Genomic DNA, 17987 nt, shown 5'->3' with positions numbered 1-17987 from the left:
TATTCGAGGTACGTATTTACAGCTGAAGTGATCCCTTACCAGGAACAATGGAACAGGGTGACTAAAGTAGAAAGCTAGAATTATAGCTCTTGTTACTTGCTGCTTAGCCAACATTATTTTATTGTTGTATCTTTTGGTTGCTATACACCTATAGATTTTTATTATTATGTCAACAGCCGAGGGTTAGCACTTCAGTTGACCTTTTTGTTGATTAATATGACGTAGTTTTTGGTACATTTTCAATGGAATAATTATATAGCATGCATGCATGTATGGTACCGTATTCTACCGAGATTACGTCCACCCTTGCATGTTGTAGCATGCTATATGCTATATGTGCATGGGATGGGCTTAATTTCGAAAACGGCACTTTTGTCTCGCACCTAGGTGTTTGCCAACTCATTAAAGTCTTTTCTGTCTGCGTCTGTATGAGACCTGCCAGCCCTTGAAATACAATGAATATACATCAATATGGTTGGTAATGCATCCATGGGTAAAGTAGCTATAAGTATAAAGAAAAGTATACAAGTCATCAGAAGGTTGTTACAGTCAGAGTCTTCAACAGAGATTCAGAGAAGATTGTCCTTGTCGTCTATACTTGCAAATATTGCTATATTCAGAGCTAACCAGCTTAGTAATACTCAAGAAACTGCTAAACCTTTTCTTGACAACTGCTCACTGCACTGACAAATGCATCAATTCCTGGTGGGCGTATTCTGAAGTAAATTAGCCTATGCAGGAACTTTTACTCAAAAGTGGGGGTGGGCGTAATCTCGGTAGAGTACAGTAATGGATAATAGGCTCAGCCTCGTCATGAGAATTCAGGACGGGAAACTAAGTTCTTTGTTGGAGTGGTGACAATTTTAATGTTAATTGTGATTCTAATTAATATAGCGTATCAACAATAGCTGAACTGTTCACGAGATTGTAACGGATTGGAGTTATGCTCTCGCCAAATTTCTTGTATACAATATACATTGTATTTGCATTGAAGTACGCTCTTTCGAATCGCCCTCCCCAAATGCCATTTGCTGCGATGTCGAGTCTGGCACCGTCCTTTTTGATAGCCCTGAGTGTTTCAGATATGTATTGTGTGTAATGGGCGTTATACACAAGGCCAGGTTATGCAGCTACCTTCGTTGTCTACTGGCCCATAAATAAGAGAAGGAGCGTCTAACTACGGGGATCACATTTTGTAAGTGGCTATGACCGCATTGCCATAATTATATATGGAGAGTGCGAAGTTGTGAACTAAGTGGTTGAATCCCTACACGTGTTATACACAATACAGCGTAACAGCGCTACGGTTTGCAAGCCAGACTCAATTTGCATTCAATCTGCATTCAAGCTGGTTTAAGCGGATGCGCATTGAATGCGGAAAGGCCTTTATAGTGGCTTTCCATAATTATAAGGAAATGCTGTTTACTAGAAATTACAAAATGTAAGGCTTTAGTCTATTCAGGGAGCCCATAAAGGATAGTTAGGAAGAACCTCCTATTTGTGGGCTCCAGTTGAGTTGGCCCACATAATGTTGTTGTAATTATTAACGTTGTCACAAGTTAACTCAATCTCAAAATTTCTTGTTGCCCAGTGAGTGGGCAGATCAAAGCAATCCAGTGCTCAGTATATGGCATATTGCACTGCATTATATGCAGTAGATTTCTTTAAGAGATATCAATTTGGGACTTATGCCCCACCATCACACCCAATACTCAGTTGGTCCGTTTTATAGGCTACTACCTTTACAACTACTAGTGGGAAGAAAACCTAAAAAATTTACTATGAAATTCAGCAAAACTAATGAATACACTAAATTCCTTCAAAACACATGTCTTTTATTACGATTTATATGACCAGTCAGACGAGTTTAACGTCATTGGGCAACAAGTTAGTTATTGCAGGCGCCCTCGTGCAACATGCCATATATTGCACTGGATGACATATGCCCTCGGGCATTATATTTCTCCAGTGCAATATATGGCATGTTGCACTCTGGCTGGGCAATAACTAATACATATACCACTGATTGAAAAAGGGCTTCTGTATACGTTTTAGAGGTGATATAAGCTCCAACCAGCTAAAAGTTAGCATAATTTCCGTGGAAAATTTATACATGGAGAGTGCGAAGTTGTGAACTAAGTGGTTGAATCCCTACACGTGTTATACACAATACAGCGTAACAGCGCTACGGTTTGCAAGCCAGACTCAATCTGCATTCAATCTGCATTCAAGCTGGTTTAAGCGGATGCACATTGAATGCGGAAAGGCCTTTATAGTGACTTCCATAATTATAAGGAAATGCTGTTTACTAGAAATTACAAAACGTAAGGCTTTAGTCTATTCAGGGAGCCCATAAAGGATAGTTAGGAAGAACCTCCTATTTGTGGGCTCCAGTTGAGTTGGCCCACATAATGTTGTCGTGATTATTAACGTTGTCACAAGTTTACTCAATCTCAAAATTTCATATACCACTGATTGTTGTCACAAGTTTACTCAATCTCAAAATTTCATATACCACTGATTGTTAAAAGGGCTTCTGTATACGTTTTAGAGGTGATATAAGCTCCAACCACATAAAGTATATTTGAAGCCACAATTTACCACATCACTTCCCAACTCAACTTAAATAGACTTTTAGCTGCAGAGCTCTATTTATAGCTATACTACAAATTTATAGCAAAGGCTGAAGGATCTGATCCAGTTGTTACTGATTTCGAGCAAGACATCTCTACTCTGTACGAGCTCAAACAGAGCGGAGTGAAAGAACTAACATTCAAAAGCCCGCCGCCACCAAAACGTGAAGATCACGAGGAACAAAAACATTTTCTGCTTTGATTGCAACAAGCTCATCTGTCTGGACTGTATCGTTATTGAACACGCTGGACACAATTACTAATTTGCAAAGAAAGCCATCCCCGCAACTCGCAAAAAGCTGACAGAGCACCTCTTTCCACTCAAAAACCTACTACCTGATCTGAGCACCGCTGTGAGTCAAATGAACGGAATTAAACAGAAAATCCAGGCCCAGAAAGAACTGACGGAGAGACAAGTGAGTGCCAAATTCCTGGAGCTACACGATATACTAGATCAATGCAAAATCCGTGTTTTACGAAACTATTCTGCTTTGGCTAATTCAAAAATGGAAAAGCTGGTGGTTCAAGAGAAGGGTCTGGACCTGTCCCTGGGTACTGCTAAGAGTTTGATTGGCTTTAATGCAAGTGATGAAGAACTGATTACGATGCAAGAGCAGGTGGTGAGTCGAATCGATACCGAAGTGGTAAAGCGAGGGAGGGAAGCAGCCAATCCTGATCTCATGGAGAAAGATAATTTTGGAGTTGATTTGTTTGTTTGTGAGGATCTCAAGAAGTTGTGTGAGAACAATGTTATTGTGTATGATGGTAAAGTGGATCCAACGAAGTGTACTGTGGAAGGAGATGGAGTTAGAACTGCTGAAATTAATACACCTAACAAATTTTCGATTCTTGTGGAATGTAATACACAATTAAAGCATTATACAATACAAGTGGCTCTAAAATCGCTAGTTGAGGAATCATCTCAGCAGTTGCAAGCAGTGCCTGTGAGGGGTGGAGTGTACAGTGTTGAGTACACCCCTAGGGTACGTGGTCGACACCACCTCCTGATCTCAGTGAACGACCAGCCCATCCCAGGAAGCCCCTTCTCTGTGTTCGTTAAAATACCCCCTACCAAGCTGGACAAACCAGTGAGGGTGATAAGAGGAATCAAAGACTCTCGGTATATGGTGTTCAACTCATCAGAAGAAATGATTGTAACTGACTATAAAGATGATATTTTGGTGTTGGACAAGAAAGGAAAACAAATTCGAAGCATCAGCAAATCCAAGCAAGGGTTTAGTAATATCTCTGGTGTGACAGTAGACAAGGAGGACAACATCTATGTCTGTGACAGCGACAAACACTGTGTGTACAAGTTCAACAAAAAAGGAGATCTGCTGAAGAAGTTTGGGACGGGAGGAAGTGGTCCAAAGGAACTCAGCTACCCTCGAGGGATAGCAGTCGCTGATAATCAAGTGTTTGTGTGCGATGAGTACAATCACAGAGTCCAAGTGTTGACGACAGAGCTGGAGCTAGTCAAGCAGATTGGTTCATACGGAACTGGTAATGGATATTTTAGCAAACCACAGGATGTTGCAGTAGTGGACTATGAACAAATGGTGTATGTCTCTGACTATATCAATCACCGTGTTCAAGTGCTCACTATGGATGGTCGATTTATTCGCTCGATTGATATGAAAGGGAGTGGACAAGGAGATGTGTTTTACCCTCACGGTGTGTGTGTCAATGGTTTTGTTTATGTTGCTGAATATAGTAACAAGCATGTGTCAGTGTTCACTAAAGATGGTCAGTTTGTCACATCATTTGGTAATGGTCATATCACTTCTCCTTTTGGAGTAGCTGTGGACAGTGATGGCTTTGTGTATGTGTGCAGTAAAGAATCTGTTGTTGTCTTTTAGAATTTAGTTTAATTTTCCTGTACGTTTCTGTACATTATTAAATTTAGACTATTGGATTGAAAAACAGTTTGCTCTATCATAGCAGTGCTCATTTTGGTGCGTGTGCAGTAGAAAATCTAGTTATCTTGTACTATCATCTATTTTCAATTCATTGAGAGTAATAATATGATCATTAAAAACATAAGATGCTCACTACAAAGAATGCTACGAGACAGTGACCCGACCACTTATATAAACTAACATTGCTTTAAACTTTTGCAACCTGTATATACAATAGCAAAACTCTTCAACAGCTTGTTGTATAGACCTTTTCCATTATTTCCTATTATGTTAGCCGCGGTGTTAGTAGAGGTTAAGAGGCAATGATCGTCAGTAGAGATCATGAACCCCCACAGGAGGTTGGACACGCGTCATAATGTTTTACGGAGGAAATGTGCGTGCCTGGAGAGATATACGGAAACTTACAGAGAACAGTAACTATCCTAGCTACAGTTTACAGCAACCAGAGACACTAGAATGTATGTGTCCGTTGTTGTCGTCCACCGCCAAAATCTCGATTGAACCTGATTAGGGCCTCGCTTCGGTTAGAATTAGCGGCGCACAAATAAAACAAAGAACTGTAATTCCAGTTGACGCTTATAATTGGATAGATAGAAGGTAAAGCAATAGATGCGGTTCCACAAGTAGATCGCTTCATATAATAACTATATACAGTGCCTTCAGCTTTGAGAGTAAATTTAACCACAGAGTGAGTAGTTGTACTTAAATGTATCTCAAGATTGGAACATTTCTAAGAAATTGTGCTGATACCATTGTGTAGGTGAATAAATAAGCTACAACCTTATTTGAAAATCCCCAAAAGTTGTTGTAGTGGGAAATCATTTTAGGTAAAAATGGGGGTGATCGTAAAATATATGTGTAACATAAAATATCTCCGGAACTAAAGTATTTCTGGACAACTTTTTTGTATCAAAAGATAGAAAATTTATTAACAATTAATGTGCAAAAACAATTAGACCTTAGCCGACAAATTTGCTTGAGTTCCATCGCTAAGCGAAAAGGCACCTAAAATATCCCATAATTGAGTATTAATCAGTACGTGTACTTATGTAAGCTATACGTAACCATGCATATGTTAGCTAAACTATTCAGGAATGTTGTGCCAAAGTTCCATACCTTAGCCGAAAACAATTGGTCTTTTCCATCGCTAAGCGATTGTCCACTATAGAAAAATGTTGGTGTTTTATAAACCACCACATACCCACCACCTTTGGTTGCCATGGAAATATTTTTGGATATGTTTTAGATAATTTGTTCACCAACACAATGGTATCATCATATTTTCTTAGAAATATTCCAATCTCAAAATATTTACATTTATGTACTAACACGTACCAAATTGCGTTTATTTACTCTATAGACTAAAGGCACTGTAAGCGCTCAACTTTTTTTACAAATTATTGCTCAATTGACAGTAGCCATACGCCATATGGCCTCTAAATAGGTTAATCATGTCCTCAGGCGAGATACAAATTGTATGAGGTGTATGTTGTTAAAGCGATAGTATAATTACATTTTAATTGCTTTCACAGGAAGAATTCTATTCATGGCTCAAGTATCATAAAGAGAAGTGGAGGTTGCAATTGATGAGAAAACGTGAACGAAAGTCAGCGGCCAATCGTGATGACTACTACGGAGACAGTTTTGATCACACGACACCTAGACGGACTGGTGGTCTCACTGGGTTTCTACGGCAACAGAACAGAGCTCTTGTTGACCTCCCTTGGCAAATCATTCAGGTGATTTTCCTTTGACTTGTAATGTTAAGTGTTAAGACCACACTAAGTTAGACCTTCCTCTGTACACGTTCGTACAACCATTTGTGAAATAAATCCTAGTGGAGGTGCACAATCTATAATTGTTTTTGAGGTTACTTCCGTGATGAATCTCCTGGCAAAATGTTGGAATCTATTCCTTAGGTGTGTGAGACGAATACCCCTGGACAGTACTACCTCTGGACTATGGTGGGAAGAGACCTTCACCACTTGAAGCTCACCATTCCTCGTGTGTTCTACGTCAATTGTCGATCGACCAATCAGCTTCAAGGTGAAGGCACAGCTTGGAGGCGTGTCTCTAAGCATCTCCCACGCTCATCCCCTGTCCTCAACTTGAATGAGTATTGTGTATCAGAGGAGATCTTCTATGAGCATGCCGGGTGAGTACAGTGTCAGTGTGTGTGGGGGTGGATAAGTACAGTGTAAGTGTGGGGGTGGGTGGTGATTACAGTGTAAGAGTGTGTGTGGGGGTGGGTAGGTGGAGTGAATGTGTTGAGTGGTAGGCATATTAATTGTGTGGTGTGTAGACAAGTGGGTATTTGAATGGGTAAGAGTGTTACAATATGACATACATACCTACTCATGCACGGTATTTATGGTTTTGGTAACTTGAAGTCTTTAAATCTCTATGTCCAGTGAATAAGAAATCTTGGTTTTGGAGATACTTAAAATTTTATAGTTCGTTTAAGCCGAATGATCATATCCCCAGAACATTTTTCAAGAAACGTAATTTTAATTGGCACTTAGTTACTTGTATAACGTCATGGTATGTCTAATAAAGTACATGCATTGACACACTCCCCCCCCCCCCCCCCCCCCCCCAGAGAGTTGGCCACTCAGCTGTCAGCCCCAGACATTGAAGGTGTGTACGAGGCGCAGGTGCCACTCGAGTTCAGGGCCATTGTCACTCTCGGTTGTGTGGCTAGTCTCAACAGGAAGTACGCCAGACAGGTCATCACTGGGGTAAGTGAGTTTGTTAGTAAATATGTGTGAAGTACGGTGTATAGTTTTGCACAGCTATTGTGTGGTTTTCTGACATCTTCTACGTATAAAAGTTTATTGGAAGAGGAGTAGTGCCATTGTTGATGACTGTCTTGAACATGTTGGGAGCATTATGTACTCTGTTTTGTAGGGATCAAAGGCTAGCTATACCTGTACTTACATGTACCTATTGATGTACTGGCACAGTTGATGTATTATTACTAGTATACACAGCACTCCAATAGTTCGTTTACTATACTATAAAGCAAAGACAAATTAAGTCTAAGAAGGTCGAGTTACACAGTATGAGTTTCCATGCCAACTGTGGTGATTGCTGCCTGGCCAATGTTTTGATACTGTGGATGGAAACCCTAGTGCATCCGCATGTACTGTGAAGCCTTGTGGCTACATACATCTCTCTAACTTATAGGGTGTACTTTAGAGTATGTGCAGTAGGTCTTTGGTGGGTCAGGGTTTTATCTAGGGGGGGAAGGTTTACGCACACCGCAAAATGTTTGGCCACTCCCACATTTGTTGACCACACCCCCTATTACGTGCTAGTGCATCACAGTTACATATTCCACATCTGATGATGACCACAATTTTGGAGGGGAAGATGAGCATTTTGGGGGGGAAGGTTCACCCCAGCCCCCCCCCCCCCTCCCCCCCACTAGATGAAACCCTGTGGGTGTTGTGATCATTTATCCACAGCCACTTGCAATGCATATAATCTTCAAGCCGTAGACAGATTTATACGGTGTGTAATGTGTACATATACTAAAATCAGCTCAGTTAGCAAATCTAAGGTTTACATGTAGGGCTATCTAACTGCTGATTGAGTCATACTACATGTATGTCTGTCACAATTCAAAAACAATTCACATACTATATGTATGTCTGTCTGTCACAATTCAAACACAATTCACAATTCAAACACGCTGCATGACTATCTAGGAGATGAACTCTTTTGAACTGGACAAGCTGGACTTCAAGACAGTGGCAGAGTGTTCTTACTTGGAGAACACCAGCTCTTTCAAGCAAATCTATCTCTACCACAGCACATGGTCAGTTGATGCTGCACACACTTCTACTTTTAGTTTAATACGCAGTCAGTCGGTTTTGTTTAACTTGGAGCAAGCCGCAATAAAATATATAGGCAGCAGTTTCCCACATTATTTTGCTACATATATTCAGTGGCTCAGCTCAATAAAATTAATACTTGTCTGCCCACAAATCAACAAAGCACAAACATCTAAATTTGTATGTGGTTGCTGAGATATTGTCAATCTCATAAAAATGTCTACGTTTGAAAAATACTATCACGCCCACTACGTTTGATCTCCATAGTGACCACAGATCCATGTTGGGTTTATTCGTCATGGCAACCAAGAAGGCCCACTTGTTTGTCATTGATCGTGTGCGTACCAATCAGATGCCCAACATGACCAACCTCTACCAACAGCTGCGCACCCACCGGCAAACAAGTTTCCAGGAGGATTACCCAGTACCCGACGAGGAGTTCAGCTTTGACGTGAGGGTGGACACTGAAGCAAGGAGGGTGAGTCGGTCGGTAATGATCACATAATATGTTTCTGCATTACGTCAAAATCTACATTAATTACTCTCTAGATCTAGTGATCTTTACCTATTACCTATTACTTACCGAGATTGGATCTTGTAGTTTTGTGCATGCTTCTACTGTACATTTTGATTGCTGTCACCTGTTTGTTGTGCAGGTGTATCGTAACCTACACACTCTGCTGTTGGAGTACAAGGACGCTAAGAAAGGACCCACTGTCGTGTTCATCCAGTCCCCTCTCAAGAGCAGTCACCTTACTGCAGCCATCACCAGCCTCAAAGACTTCCCACAGGTGGGCGGGGCAAGTATAGACACTAGACGTGACTAAGTAGGAGAAGTGTAGGATTTGTTTTTCTGGCAGTTTATGTCGGGTAACGCTTGCAAACTTAGAAAGAGGGAAAAGGATCCACACATTAGGATACATTTACATGTGACAAAAATCCATTTACCCAGTATAGGTTATAATCGTAGCAAAGCATATCATCCGTAGGGGTACGGTGTGTCCCAACTGCTGTGATTGGCTGTCCATCGGCTAAGTGCTAAGCAATGTTACTAATCTGCTTGTGCAGAAAACATAGAACTAGTTGATAAGATCTACATGGGAAAAGTGTCTCATAGCAGGTCCCATAGTATACCTACAATATACTAGTATCTTGTTGTCAAGTAATTGAGTAATTGTATTGCAGTCAAGCCTCAAGGGCAAGGTTTGCGGATGCGCATGCGCAAAAGGTGTCCATGTGATTTAGAAGGCCTTGGCCACTTTAGTACCCTCGCTACGCTCGGGATACTAAATCAGTGCCTTTGGGCTTCTAAATGGGCAAGGTTTGCGGATGCGCATGCGCAAAAGGTGTCCATGTGTATTAGAAGGCCTTGGCCACTTTAGTACCCTCGCTACGCTCGGGAAACTAAATCAGTGCCTTTGGGCTTCTAAATCCCATAGACACCTCCAAAACAGTATCTATCTATTATTGGATAGAACCTTCTCCAAGGGACACTGCATTGAACACTATGCATGCAGTAGCAGGTGTCATTCGGGGGGGGGGGGGGGGGAAGGAGGGATATCCCCCTCTGGCTCAAATTCCCTTCCCCTAAAATTGCAGTTGTATGACTGAGTATTGTGCAACCTCAAAACCAACCAGAATTTGCCTATAAGACCACCTACATGTAATTATCCAAAATTTGTTACTGGGTGTCCATAGCTGGCGATGTTACATACTAACACAGTTAACCTTTTTTTTAGCAACATTTTCTGGTGACTCTTCAAAGCATGCCTTTATTTCCCCCCTTTGCTTCAAAATTCTGTATGTCACCCTGAGTCTGTAGAATGATTAGTGCAGGACCCTTTCCAAGGGACATATTGAACACTTAGTATTGTTTCATTGCTCTATGTACACAATGTACCGCCCACACATGCATCATTTGTAGAAGGCTTCACACAACAAAAACATACAAAGTACACACACACACACACACGAAAACACGATTGTAAGAGTTCCTAAGATGAGAGAATTTAAAGTGCCTGTCAATAGTTTCAATAGTTCCCCACGATATCTCAAAGCACACACACACACGGAAACACTTTACAAAGCAAGTTCTAAAGGAAAGGGATTGTAAGAGTTCCTAAGATGAGAGAATTTAAAGTGCCTATCAATAGTTTCAATAGTTCCCCACGATATCTCAAAGCAGTAGTTGATAGTACGTCCTGAGCCACTGCTGCTGTACTGTACTGTCTTTATCCTGCCAGTCTCACACTCTACAGGCTTACAGAGCAGCAGGTCAGCGGAAGCGTCGGGACTAACTCTAACACAATCCCCCGCAGCTAGTTGGGAGAGAGGGGAGGTACTGAACGGCTGTGAGGATATCCACTTGCCAAACACTTGTGCCTCCAGTTGATAGCGACCTATACAGCCTGGAGTAAACACCACCTCCCACACATTAGAGTCTTTACGAACACAACTAGACAGTGACATGAAACGTTTAGTTCTCCCAATGTACGTCAATCGAAACAAAGGTGGCTCAGATGGCTTGTACTTGAAGCTGACCTCCAAACTGCTTCTCTTCCCAAGCTCAACACAGTGGATTCTATTGATATTCATAGCCTGCTCTCTGCTCACTAACAAGCTCAGACATGTCGACTCTCGTCTGGGCGTCTTGACCTGGTAGAAGGAACAGGAAGTGGGTGTGTCAACAGAACGAGGATACTTGACTGGAGAGGCTAACAATCTTTGTGCTTGAGCCAACATTGAATACTTGGTACTCTTCCCCTCACACTCCATAGCTTTGCTTGTAAACCTTAATCCCGACTCTAAGCTCTTCATTCTGTCAGCTATCAGTAGGCTCTGGTCATGGCACTGACCCAGGGTGGTCCTATAGTCCTCATCTATTTCATTTAGTGCTTCTTGACGCGTTTTGTCAATCGCTGCAATCCACGAATCAACCGTTTCATTCACTGCTTTCTTCAACTTCTCAGGGTGAACTTTGACCCTCTCCTCTTGGGACTTAAGCACACACATATCTTGATCTAAACTCTCCTGCAGTTTCTTAGCGCGTGTAACGAGATGTTGAATCTTGTCCGTGAATAGTTTGAGTGATTTGTCTGTGATTGGGTGTACCTCATGACTCCCATGTGATGTCTGTACAGGTCCTTGTAGAGGGGTACACATACACTCGTTACAGATAAGCTCCTCGCAAGTCAGGCAAAACATGTTCACAGCCACGCTCGAATGATTCTGACAAAATACTGCCCTCGGCTTGGGGTTAAAGGTCAGAGTTGATAGGTCAGGGAGAGAAAGGTCATGTTGGGTAAAAGTGCTCATTCGTTTATGAGCTGCTGTGCATAGGGAGCATAGGAACGACTCACACGTACTACAGAAGGTCTCCACTTGTCCCACACCCTCACACACACCACACGAGGCACTCTTGTGCGCCATACACAATCTCCATGTGTGCTCTTCTATGGCTGCCAATGTTGTGTAGTCAGTAGTAACCAGACACTTGCTACACTCACACGCACACTGAGGACACTTTAGGGTGACCTCTGAACCCAACGTCTCATAGAGGGCCTCTGTGGTGACTTCATTGGTAACTACCAAATGTTCAATGCATTTTGAGCAGTAGGTATGTCCACAGGAGAGAAGCTTTGGGTTCCTGTACTGAGTGGAGCAATACTGACACTCTAAATCACTCATTCTTCTCTTGTACAACAACATATCACATGACACACACACGTACACACATTCCAAATACAGCATACAATAACTATGAAACCACTTAAGGAAACAATCCATTAATTGTATAAATGCTAATGGACACACACCGATGAGATGTACTTTATATGTACAGCATACAATAACTATGAAACCACTTAAGGAAACAATCCATGAATGGTATAAATGCTAATTGACACACAACAATGAGATGTACTTTATATGTTCAGTTGCACAATATGTTAATTACCCAACAAAATTATTTTGTAATGTGTTCAGCTTCAGCTAAAATGTGTTCAGCTAAAGACAAGTTCAAAAGGAAAGCCGCTACTACCTACTAAATAAGAAAACGTGTGGTTTTTTTCTTGAACTGAATTGTTTGTATCATAATTCCACATAATATCCATCGTGTAATACTCAGTGCTCCTTGAGTTACTGGTACGAATAGCTAGTTCATCAATTCTTCCAACTTTGCGATCACCAATGCTATCCTCTTTTAGAGGTCGTACAATGTCACCCTTTTTCAACATGCCTTTAATATTAATCGGATCACCAGAATCTTCAAAATCTTCAAACGTGTACTGTGATGACGTTGGAATACACAACCATTGATCAAACAGCTTCACCTTCAAATAATGGTGTCCAATGTAGCACGGAGTGAACTCTAACCTCCAAGTTTTGCTGTCCACTGCCTTGACCTTTAATGGAAGCTCTCGACGAAGGCTACTGTACTCCACTCTGAACTCTAGCTTTGGAGGAGGCACCGCTGGAATAGTTACTTGTATTACCATCTGATTTCTGAGAATAGAGTCAGAGTGAGTCCAGCCCGTCACCTTTATTTTGGATGAGTTGAATTCTGAAACCAGTGTTTTAAACTGGAATATATATCCGATATCGTTCACAGCCATAACAAGCGGTACGATTGCTGATACTTCAGTAGGGGCCAATGTAACCCCTGTCAACACACTAGCGGCCTTAGCAACCATTGCTGTTCTGGCAGCAGGTTCGCGACATGAAAGCGTTTTCTGTACAAACCGTATACAAGACTTGAGCATATTTAGTTGACCAGTAATCATCTGTTTTTGTTCATTACTTTTCTCCAAGCTGGTTGCCAGTTTTTGGTCGACTTGTGCATGTGCATTGGCCCTCAGCTGCTCTACAGCTAACAAGCACTTATCTGCCATTTCATCGATAGCTTTTTTCAATTTGACCGGGGTCTCTTTCATCGTTTCTTGAGCGTTGTTGATTTCATCGATCCTCTGAGCTCTTTGAGATACAGCTTTGTCAGTATCTTGGATAAGGTCATCCAGCTTGTGTTCGAAGGATTTGAGTGTGTCAGCAGTGAGGGTGTGGAGTGTGTGCGTGGAGTGAGGGCTATCAAACACCGCACTAGTTCCCCCCATTGGACGAGCAATACAGTCAGTGCAGATGAGCAGACTACAAGTCGAGCAATACATGCTGACCGGTAGGGACAGGTGAGATGCACACATTGTAGGCTCCGGCGTTGGTTTGACAGTAGCCAGGTCTTTGACATCAATCAATTTGTGTTTGGCTAAAGTCTTCATTCGTTTGTGAGCTTGTACACAGAATGAGCACAGGAAATCATCGCAGTCAACACAGAAACAGCTGCAACCACGACCATCGGGGCACCCCCCACAAACAGAGCGCCTCTTATCCAACCCAGCACGCCAGGCCAATGTCTGTAGCTCCCACAACATGGTGTAGTCAGTTAGCAAAGACGAGGGGCCATTCGAAATATTGTGATTAGTTCGGCATTCTGGACAGCAGATGACAGTTTGCCTAAATAAAGCTCTAGGCTTTGTGTTGGCTTCATCAATCTTGACCAGACATTGGAGACAGAAAGAGTGTCCACAGGGCAGCAACTTTGGGTGCTTGTACTGCTCCAAACAGATGTGACAGGTAGTATCAGTCACCTCACTGTTAACAGTTGCTTTGCTTGCCATTACTTTCTTTGCCTAAACAAATGAAGCCTAAACACACCCACTACACCTAAACATACATCAACTGCGCAAAGTACACGATTATGTAAACATTTATTAGTGATGTTGAATGCACGTGATGCTCATCACCCATGCAAGTTGTCAACTTGAGTAATGAAGACCAGCTATAGTACGTACTGACACAGCTAGGGGTTGGTAGATTATGCTGGCATAATTTTGAGCACAATAGGCACATTTTTTGGTGAGGATTATGCTGGTATAATAGGCACATTTATAACAGATAATATGGTTTTGGAAGTACAGGTCAGTACGAATCATAGCATAAACATTTGTAGGCCTGATGGTAATGAAAGTACTGATGGTTAATTATCTCCTTGGCATTCTGATAAAGTCATGTGGCCATTATTTATAGTTTGATGTTACACTTGTGCGGCGATGACATGAGGTCAATGTTGTGCATTGGAGGAAAAATGCGGGAATAATAGGCTGTTAACTTGAGCATAAAAAATAGCATAATAGGTAATATCTCGAGCATAATCTACAACCCCTATAGACACGTACAGCACTATAGCATAATTTTTTTTTGCTTTAGCTAAATCTAAGCATCACGTGCGACTGACGTCACGAAACCATAGCTAATTAGAATCATGTCTGGTAAGCTGACTGTGCAACACAAGTATGTATACACGAAGTTTAACAATCTACTTTTCTGTGCAAATGTGATGATGCATTCTGCACAGTATATAGGTATGTCCACAGAAATAAATGTTGGGTCCCTGTACCGAGTGGAGCAATACTGACACTCTAAATGACTCATTCCTTCAACGACATTTCACATATCACATGACAGCCCACCCACATACATTCCAAATACAGCGTACAATAACTGAAACTACATGAAGAAACAATCTATTTATGGTATAGGAAAGGTAATTGACACACAACAATATACAGTTGCACAACATACATATACCTAACTCAACAACAGATTTTAAAATGTGTTCAGCTAAGGACAAGTTCAAAAGGAAAGCCGCTACTACCTCCTAAATAAGAAAACTCGTGGTTTTCTTCTAGAACTGAATTGTCTGTATCATAATTCCACATAATGTCCATCTTGTAAAAGTCAGTGCTCCCTTTTTTACTGGGACGAATACTTAGTTTATCAATTCTTCCAACTTGACGATCCCCAGTGTTATCTTTCGTTAAAGGTCGTACAATATCACCCTTTCTCAGAGCGCCTCCAATGGTAATCGAATCACCAGAATCTCTAAACATGTACTGCAATGATGTTGGAATATCCAACCATTGATCAAACAGCTTCACCTTCAAATAATGGTATCCAATGTAGCACGGAGTGAACTCTATTCTCCAAGTTTTGCTGTCCACTGCCTTGACCTTCAATGGAAGCTCTCGACGTAAGCTACTGTATTCCACTCTGAACTCTGGCTTTGGAGGGGGCACCACTGGAATAGTTACTTGTATTACCATCTGATTTCTGAGGGTAGAGTGGGTCCAACCAGTCACCTTTATCTTGGATGAGTTGAATTCTGACACTAGTCTTTCAGACTGGAGCATGGATTCGATATCTTTCACAGCCATAACAAGCGGTACAGTTGCTGATACTTCAGTAGAGGCCAATGTAACCCCTGTCAACACACTAGCGGCCTTAGCAACCATTGCCGTTCTGGCAGCAGGTTCGCGACATGAAAGCGTTTTCTGTACAAACCGTATACAAGACTTGAGCGTATTTAGTTGACCAGTAATCATCTGTTTTTGTTCATTACTTTTCTCCAAGCTGGTTGCCAGTTTTTGGTCGACTTGTGCATGTGCATTGGCCCTCAGTTGCTCTACAGCTAACAAGCACTTATCTGCCATTTCATCAATAGCTTGTTTCAATTTGATCGGATTTTCTTTCATCGTTTCTTGAGCGTTGTTGATTTCATCGATCCTCTGAGCTCTTTGGGATACAGCTTTGTCAATATCTTGGATAAGGTCATCCAGTTTGTGTTCAAAGGATGTGAGTGTGTCAGCAGTGAGAGTGTGGAGTGTGTGTGTGGAGTGGCTAGTGCCCCTGCCCCCTAAGCCCACTGGACGAGCAATACAGTCAGTGCAGATGAGCAGACTACAAGTGGAGCAGTACATGCTGACCGGTAGGGACAGGTGAGATGCACACATTGTAGGCTCCGGCGTTGGTTTGACAGTAGCCAGTTCTTTGATATCAATCAACTTGTGTTTGGCTAAAGTCTTCATTCGTTTGTGAGCTTGTACACAGAATGAGCACAGGAAATCATCGCAGTCAACACAGAAACAGCTGCAACCACGACCATCAGGACACCCCCCACACATAGAGCGCCTCTTATCCAACCCAGCGCGCCAGGCCAACGTTTGTACCTCCCACAACATAGTGTAGTCAGTCAACAAAGATGAGGGGCCATTTGAAATATTGTGATTAGTTCTACATTCTGGGCAGCAGATGACAGTTTGCCTAAATAAAGCTCTAGGCTTTGTGTTGGCTTCATCAATCTTAACCAGACATTGGAGACAGAATGAGTGTCCACAGGGCAGCAACTTTGGGTGCTTGTACTGCTCCAAACAGATATGACAGGTAGTATCAGCCACCTCAAGCTCAACAGTTGCTTTGCTTGCCATTTTTTGCCTAAACAAAGGAAGCCAAAACACACCCACTTCTATATAGAACCTATTGTGCAAAGCTTCCAATCAAAATAAACTAACTACATAAGGCCATGCAAAGTCAATTTGTAGTTTCTCAGGCCCTCCCGCCGCTTGGAATTTGGCTAGTCGGGCATCGCCGCCCTCCCTGAAGGAGGTCGGGAATCAAGCCTATCCACAGTTTTGTTCTGGCCTGTTACGCAATAGTATCATGAATATCATTCATTCTATGCCAATAGCGATGAATATCATTTATTAAAGTGGGTGTTGGCCACGCCTCTCAGTCAATCCAATGTGTGCAAAATTCACACGTGGTAAAGTTGAGTGGGTGTGTTGAGATATTGCAATCTGATTGGAGCTGGTGGAATTCCACCAGTAAAACAAAACTGTGGATATAGGCTTGATTCCCGACCTCCTTCCGGGCAACGGTGGAGAGCGGCGGCGCCCAACTAGAATTTGGCAGCTTTCCAAAAAGTTACCTCAAATGAAAAGAAAAGAAAAAATGCACTTCCGCTTATTGAGGAAGTTGGGGGTGTATTTTTAATTAAAATTCTATGAATATCATTACCATTAATTTGCCTCAATCCGCATGCTATTTTAGGAATAATAGACTGAGAAACTACAATCGACTTTGCATGGCTTAATAGCGAAAGAGCACAGAATACATGTTCATTACTAACAACACAGGTATAGAGGTTATAGCAACAACACTGAAACATACACTGTGCATCAACCATGCCAACATTTGCTTTGCAAAGTTCATGATTATTGTAAACGTTTATTGATGTTGAATGCATGTGATGCTCACCACCCATGCAAGTTGTCAACTTGAATAATGAAGACCACGTACGACACAGCTAGGGGTTGCAACGTAGATTATGTTTGAATTTTGCGCATAATAGGAACATTTTTTGGGTGCCTATTATACTGGCATAATAGGCACCTTCATAACAATTATGGCAGGATTTGGTCAGTACGAATCATAGCACAGTAAACAACCGATTATCGAACACATTTTATTTTCGAATGCTTGTTCTCGAGGACAGCAGCTTAGAGCACTAAGCTGATAGTACCTAAGTATAGACTGGGTAAGACTCTATCTATTCAAGTCTGAACTCACGGCCAGCAAAAACTTCCTTGGCGGATTGACAGGGCCAAACACTCAACTATTAGTTCGAACATAGCCACGATTCTTCGAACTTTCTCTCTCGTATCAATAGAAGGCTCTAAAAAGCTAGCTACAATGCATGACCGTAATTATGA

At 41.8% G+C, this 17987-nt stretch overlaps 6 protein-coding genes across 6 annotated transcripts in view; 2 read left to right on the top strand and 4 right to left on the bottom strand.

The window, feature by feature from the left end:
* The window catches only part of LOC135344561 (DNA polymerase epsilon catalytic subunit A-like), a 77195-nt gene that overhangs the window by 34048 nt on the left and 25160 nt on the right, over positions 1-17987 (top strand). Inside the window, exons 23-28 of the mRNA XM_064541786.1 lie at positions 6085-6291; positions 6472-6707; positions 7152-7290; positions 8263-8372; positions 8656-8866; positions 9045-9179. Coding sequence (XP_064397856.1) covers positions 6085-6291; positions 6472-6707; positions 7152-7290; positions 8263-8372; positions 8656-8866; positions 9045-9179 — 1038 coding nt within the window. The remainder of the gene's footprint in view (positions 1-6084; positions 6292-6471; positions 6708-7151; positions 7291-8262; positions 8373-8655; positions 8867-9044; positions 9180-17987) is intronic.
* LOC135344601 (neurotrypsin-like) overlaps positions 1-17987 on the bottom strand; it is a 51711-nt gene that overhangs the window by 18281 nt on the left and 15443 nt on the right. The window lies entirely within an intron of this gene.
* LOC135344599 (E3 ubiquitin-protein ligase TRIM71-like) lies at positions 2378-4676 on the top strand. The gene has a single exon (XM_064541834.1). It carries the CDS (start codon positions 2996-2998, stop codon positions 4490-4492), a length of 1497 nt encoding a protein of 498 aa, XP_064397904.1. The 5' UTR covers positions 2378-2995; the 3' UTR covers positions 4493-4676.
* LOC135344596 (E3 ubiquitin-protein ligase TRIM45-like) lies at positions 10160-12098 on the bottom strand. Its single transcript, XM_064541828.1, has one exon. The coding sequence runs from the start codon at positions 12094-12096 to the stop codon at positions 10468-10470; it is 1629 nt and encodes a 542-aa protein (XP_064397898.1). The 5' UTR covers positions 12097-12098; the 3' UTR covers positions 10160-10467.
* On the bottom strand, positions 12292-14112 carry LOC135344593 (E3 ubiquitin-protein ligase TRIM56-like). Its single transcript, XM_064541826.1, has one exon. It carries the CDS (start codon positions 14055-14057, stop codon positions 12390-12392), a length of 1668 nt encoding a protein of 555 aa, XP_064397896.1. The 5' UTR covers positions 14058-14112; the 3' UTR covers positions 12292-12389.
* On the bottom strand, positions 14910-16736 carry LOC135344594 (E3 ubiquitin-protein ligase TRIM56-like). Its single transcript, XM_064541827.1, has one exon. It carries the CDS (start codon positions 16701-16703, stop codon positions 15057-15059), a length of 1647 nt encoding a protein of 548 aa, XP_064397897.1. The 5' UTR covers positions 16704-16736; the 3' UTR covers positions 14910-15056.

Source organism: Halichondria panicea, chromosome 11, assembly GCF_963675165.1.
Source record: "Halichondria panicea chromosome 11, odHalPani1.1, whole genome shotgun sequence".
NCBI classification, from domain to species: domain Eukaryota; kingdom Metazoa; phylum Porifera; class Demospongiae; order Suberitida; family Halichondriidae; genus Halichondria; species Halichondria panicea.
The sequence above is the reverse complement of the archived record's forward strand: the minus strand, read 5'-3'. Positions and strand labels throughout refer to the sequence as shown.

Bases quoted from the DNA above. Each gene is read 5' to 3' on its own strand.
- LOC135344599 (XM_064541834.1), top strand. From the start codon at position 2,996: ATGAACGGAATTAAACAGAAAATCCAGGCCCAGAAAGAACTGACGGAG.
- LOC135344596 (XM_064541828.1), bottom strand. From the start codon at position 12,096: ATGTTGTTGTACAAGAGAAGAATGAGTGATTTAGAGTGTCAGTATTGC.
- LOC135344593 (XM_064541826.1), bottom strand. From the start codon at position 14,057: ATGGCAAGCAAAGCAACTGTTAACAGTGAGGTGACTGATACTACCTGT.
- LOC135344594 (XM_064541827.1), bottom strand. From the start codon at position 16,703: ATGGCAAGCAAAGCAACTGTTGAGCTTGAGGTGGCTGATACTACCTGT.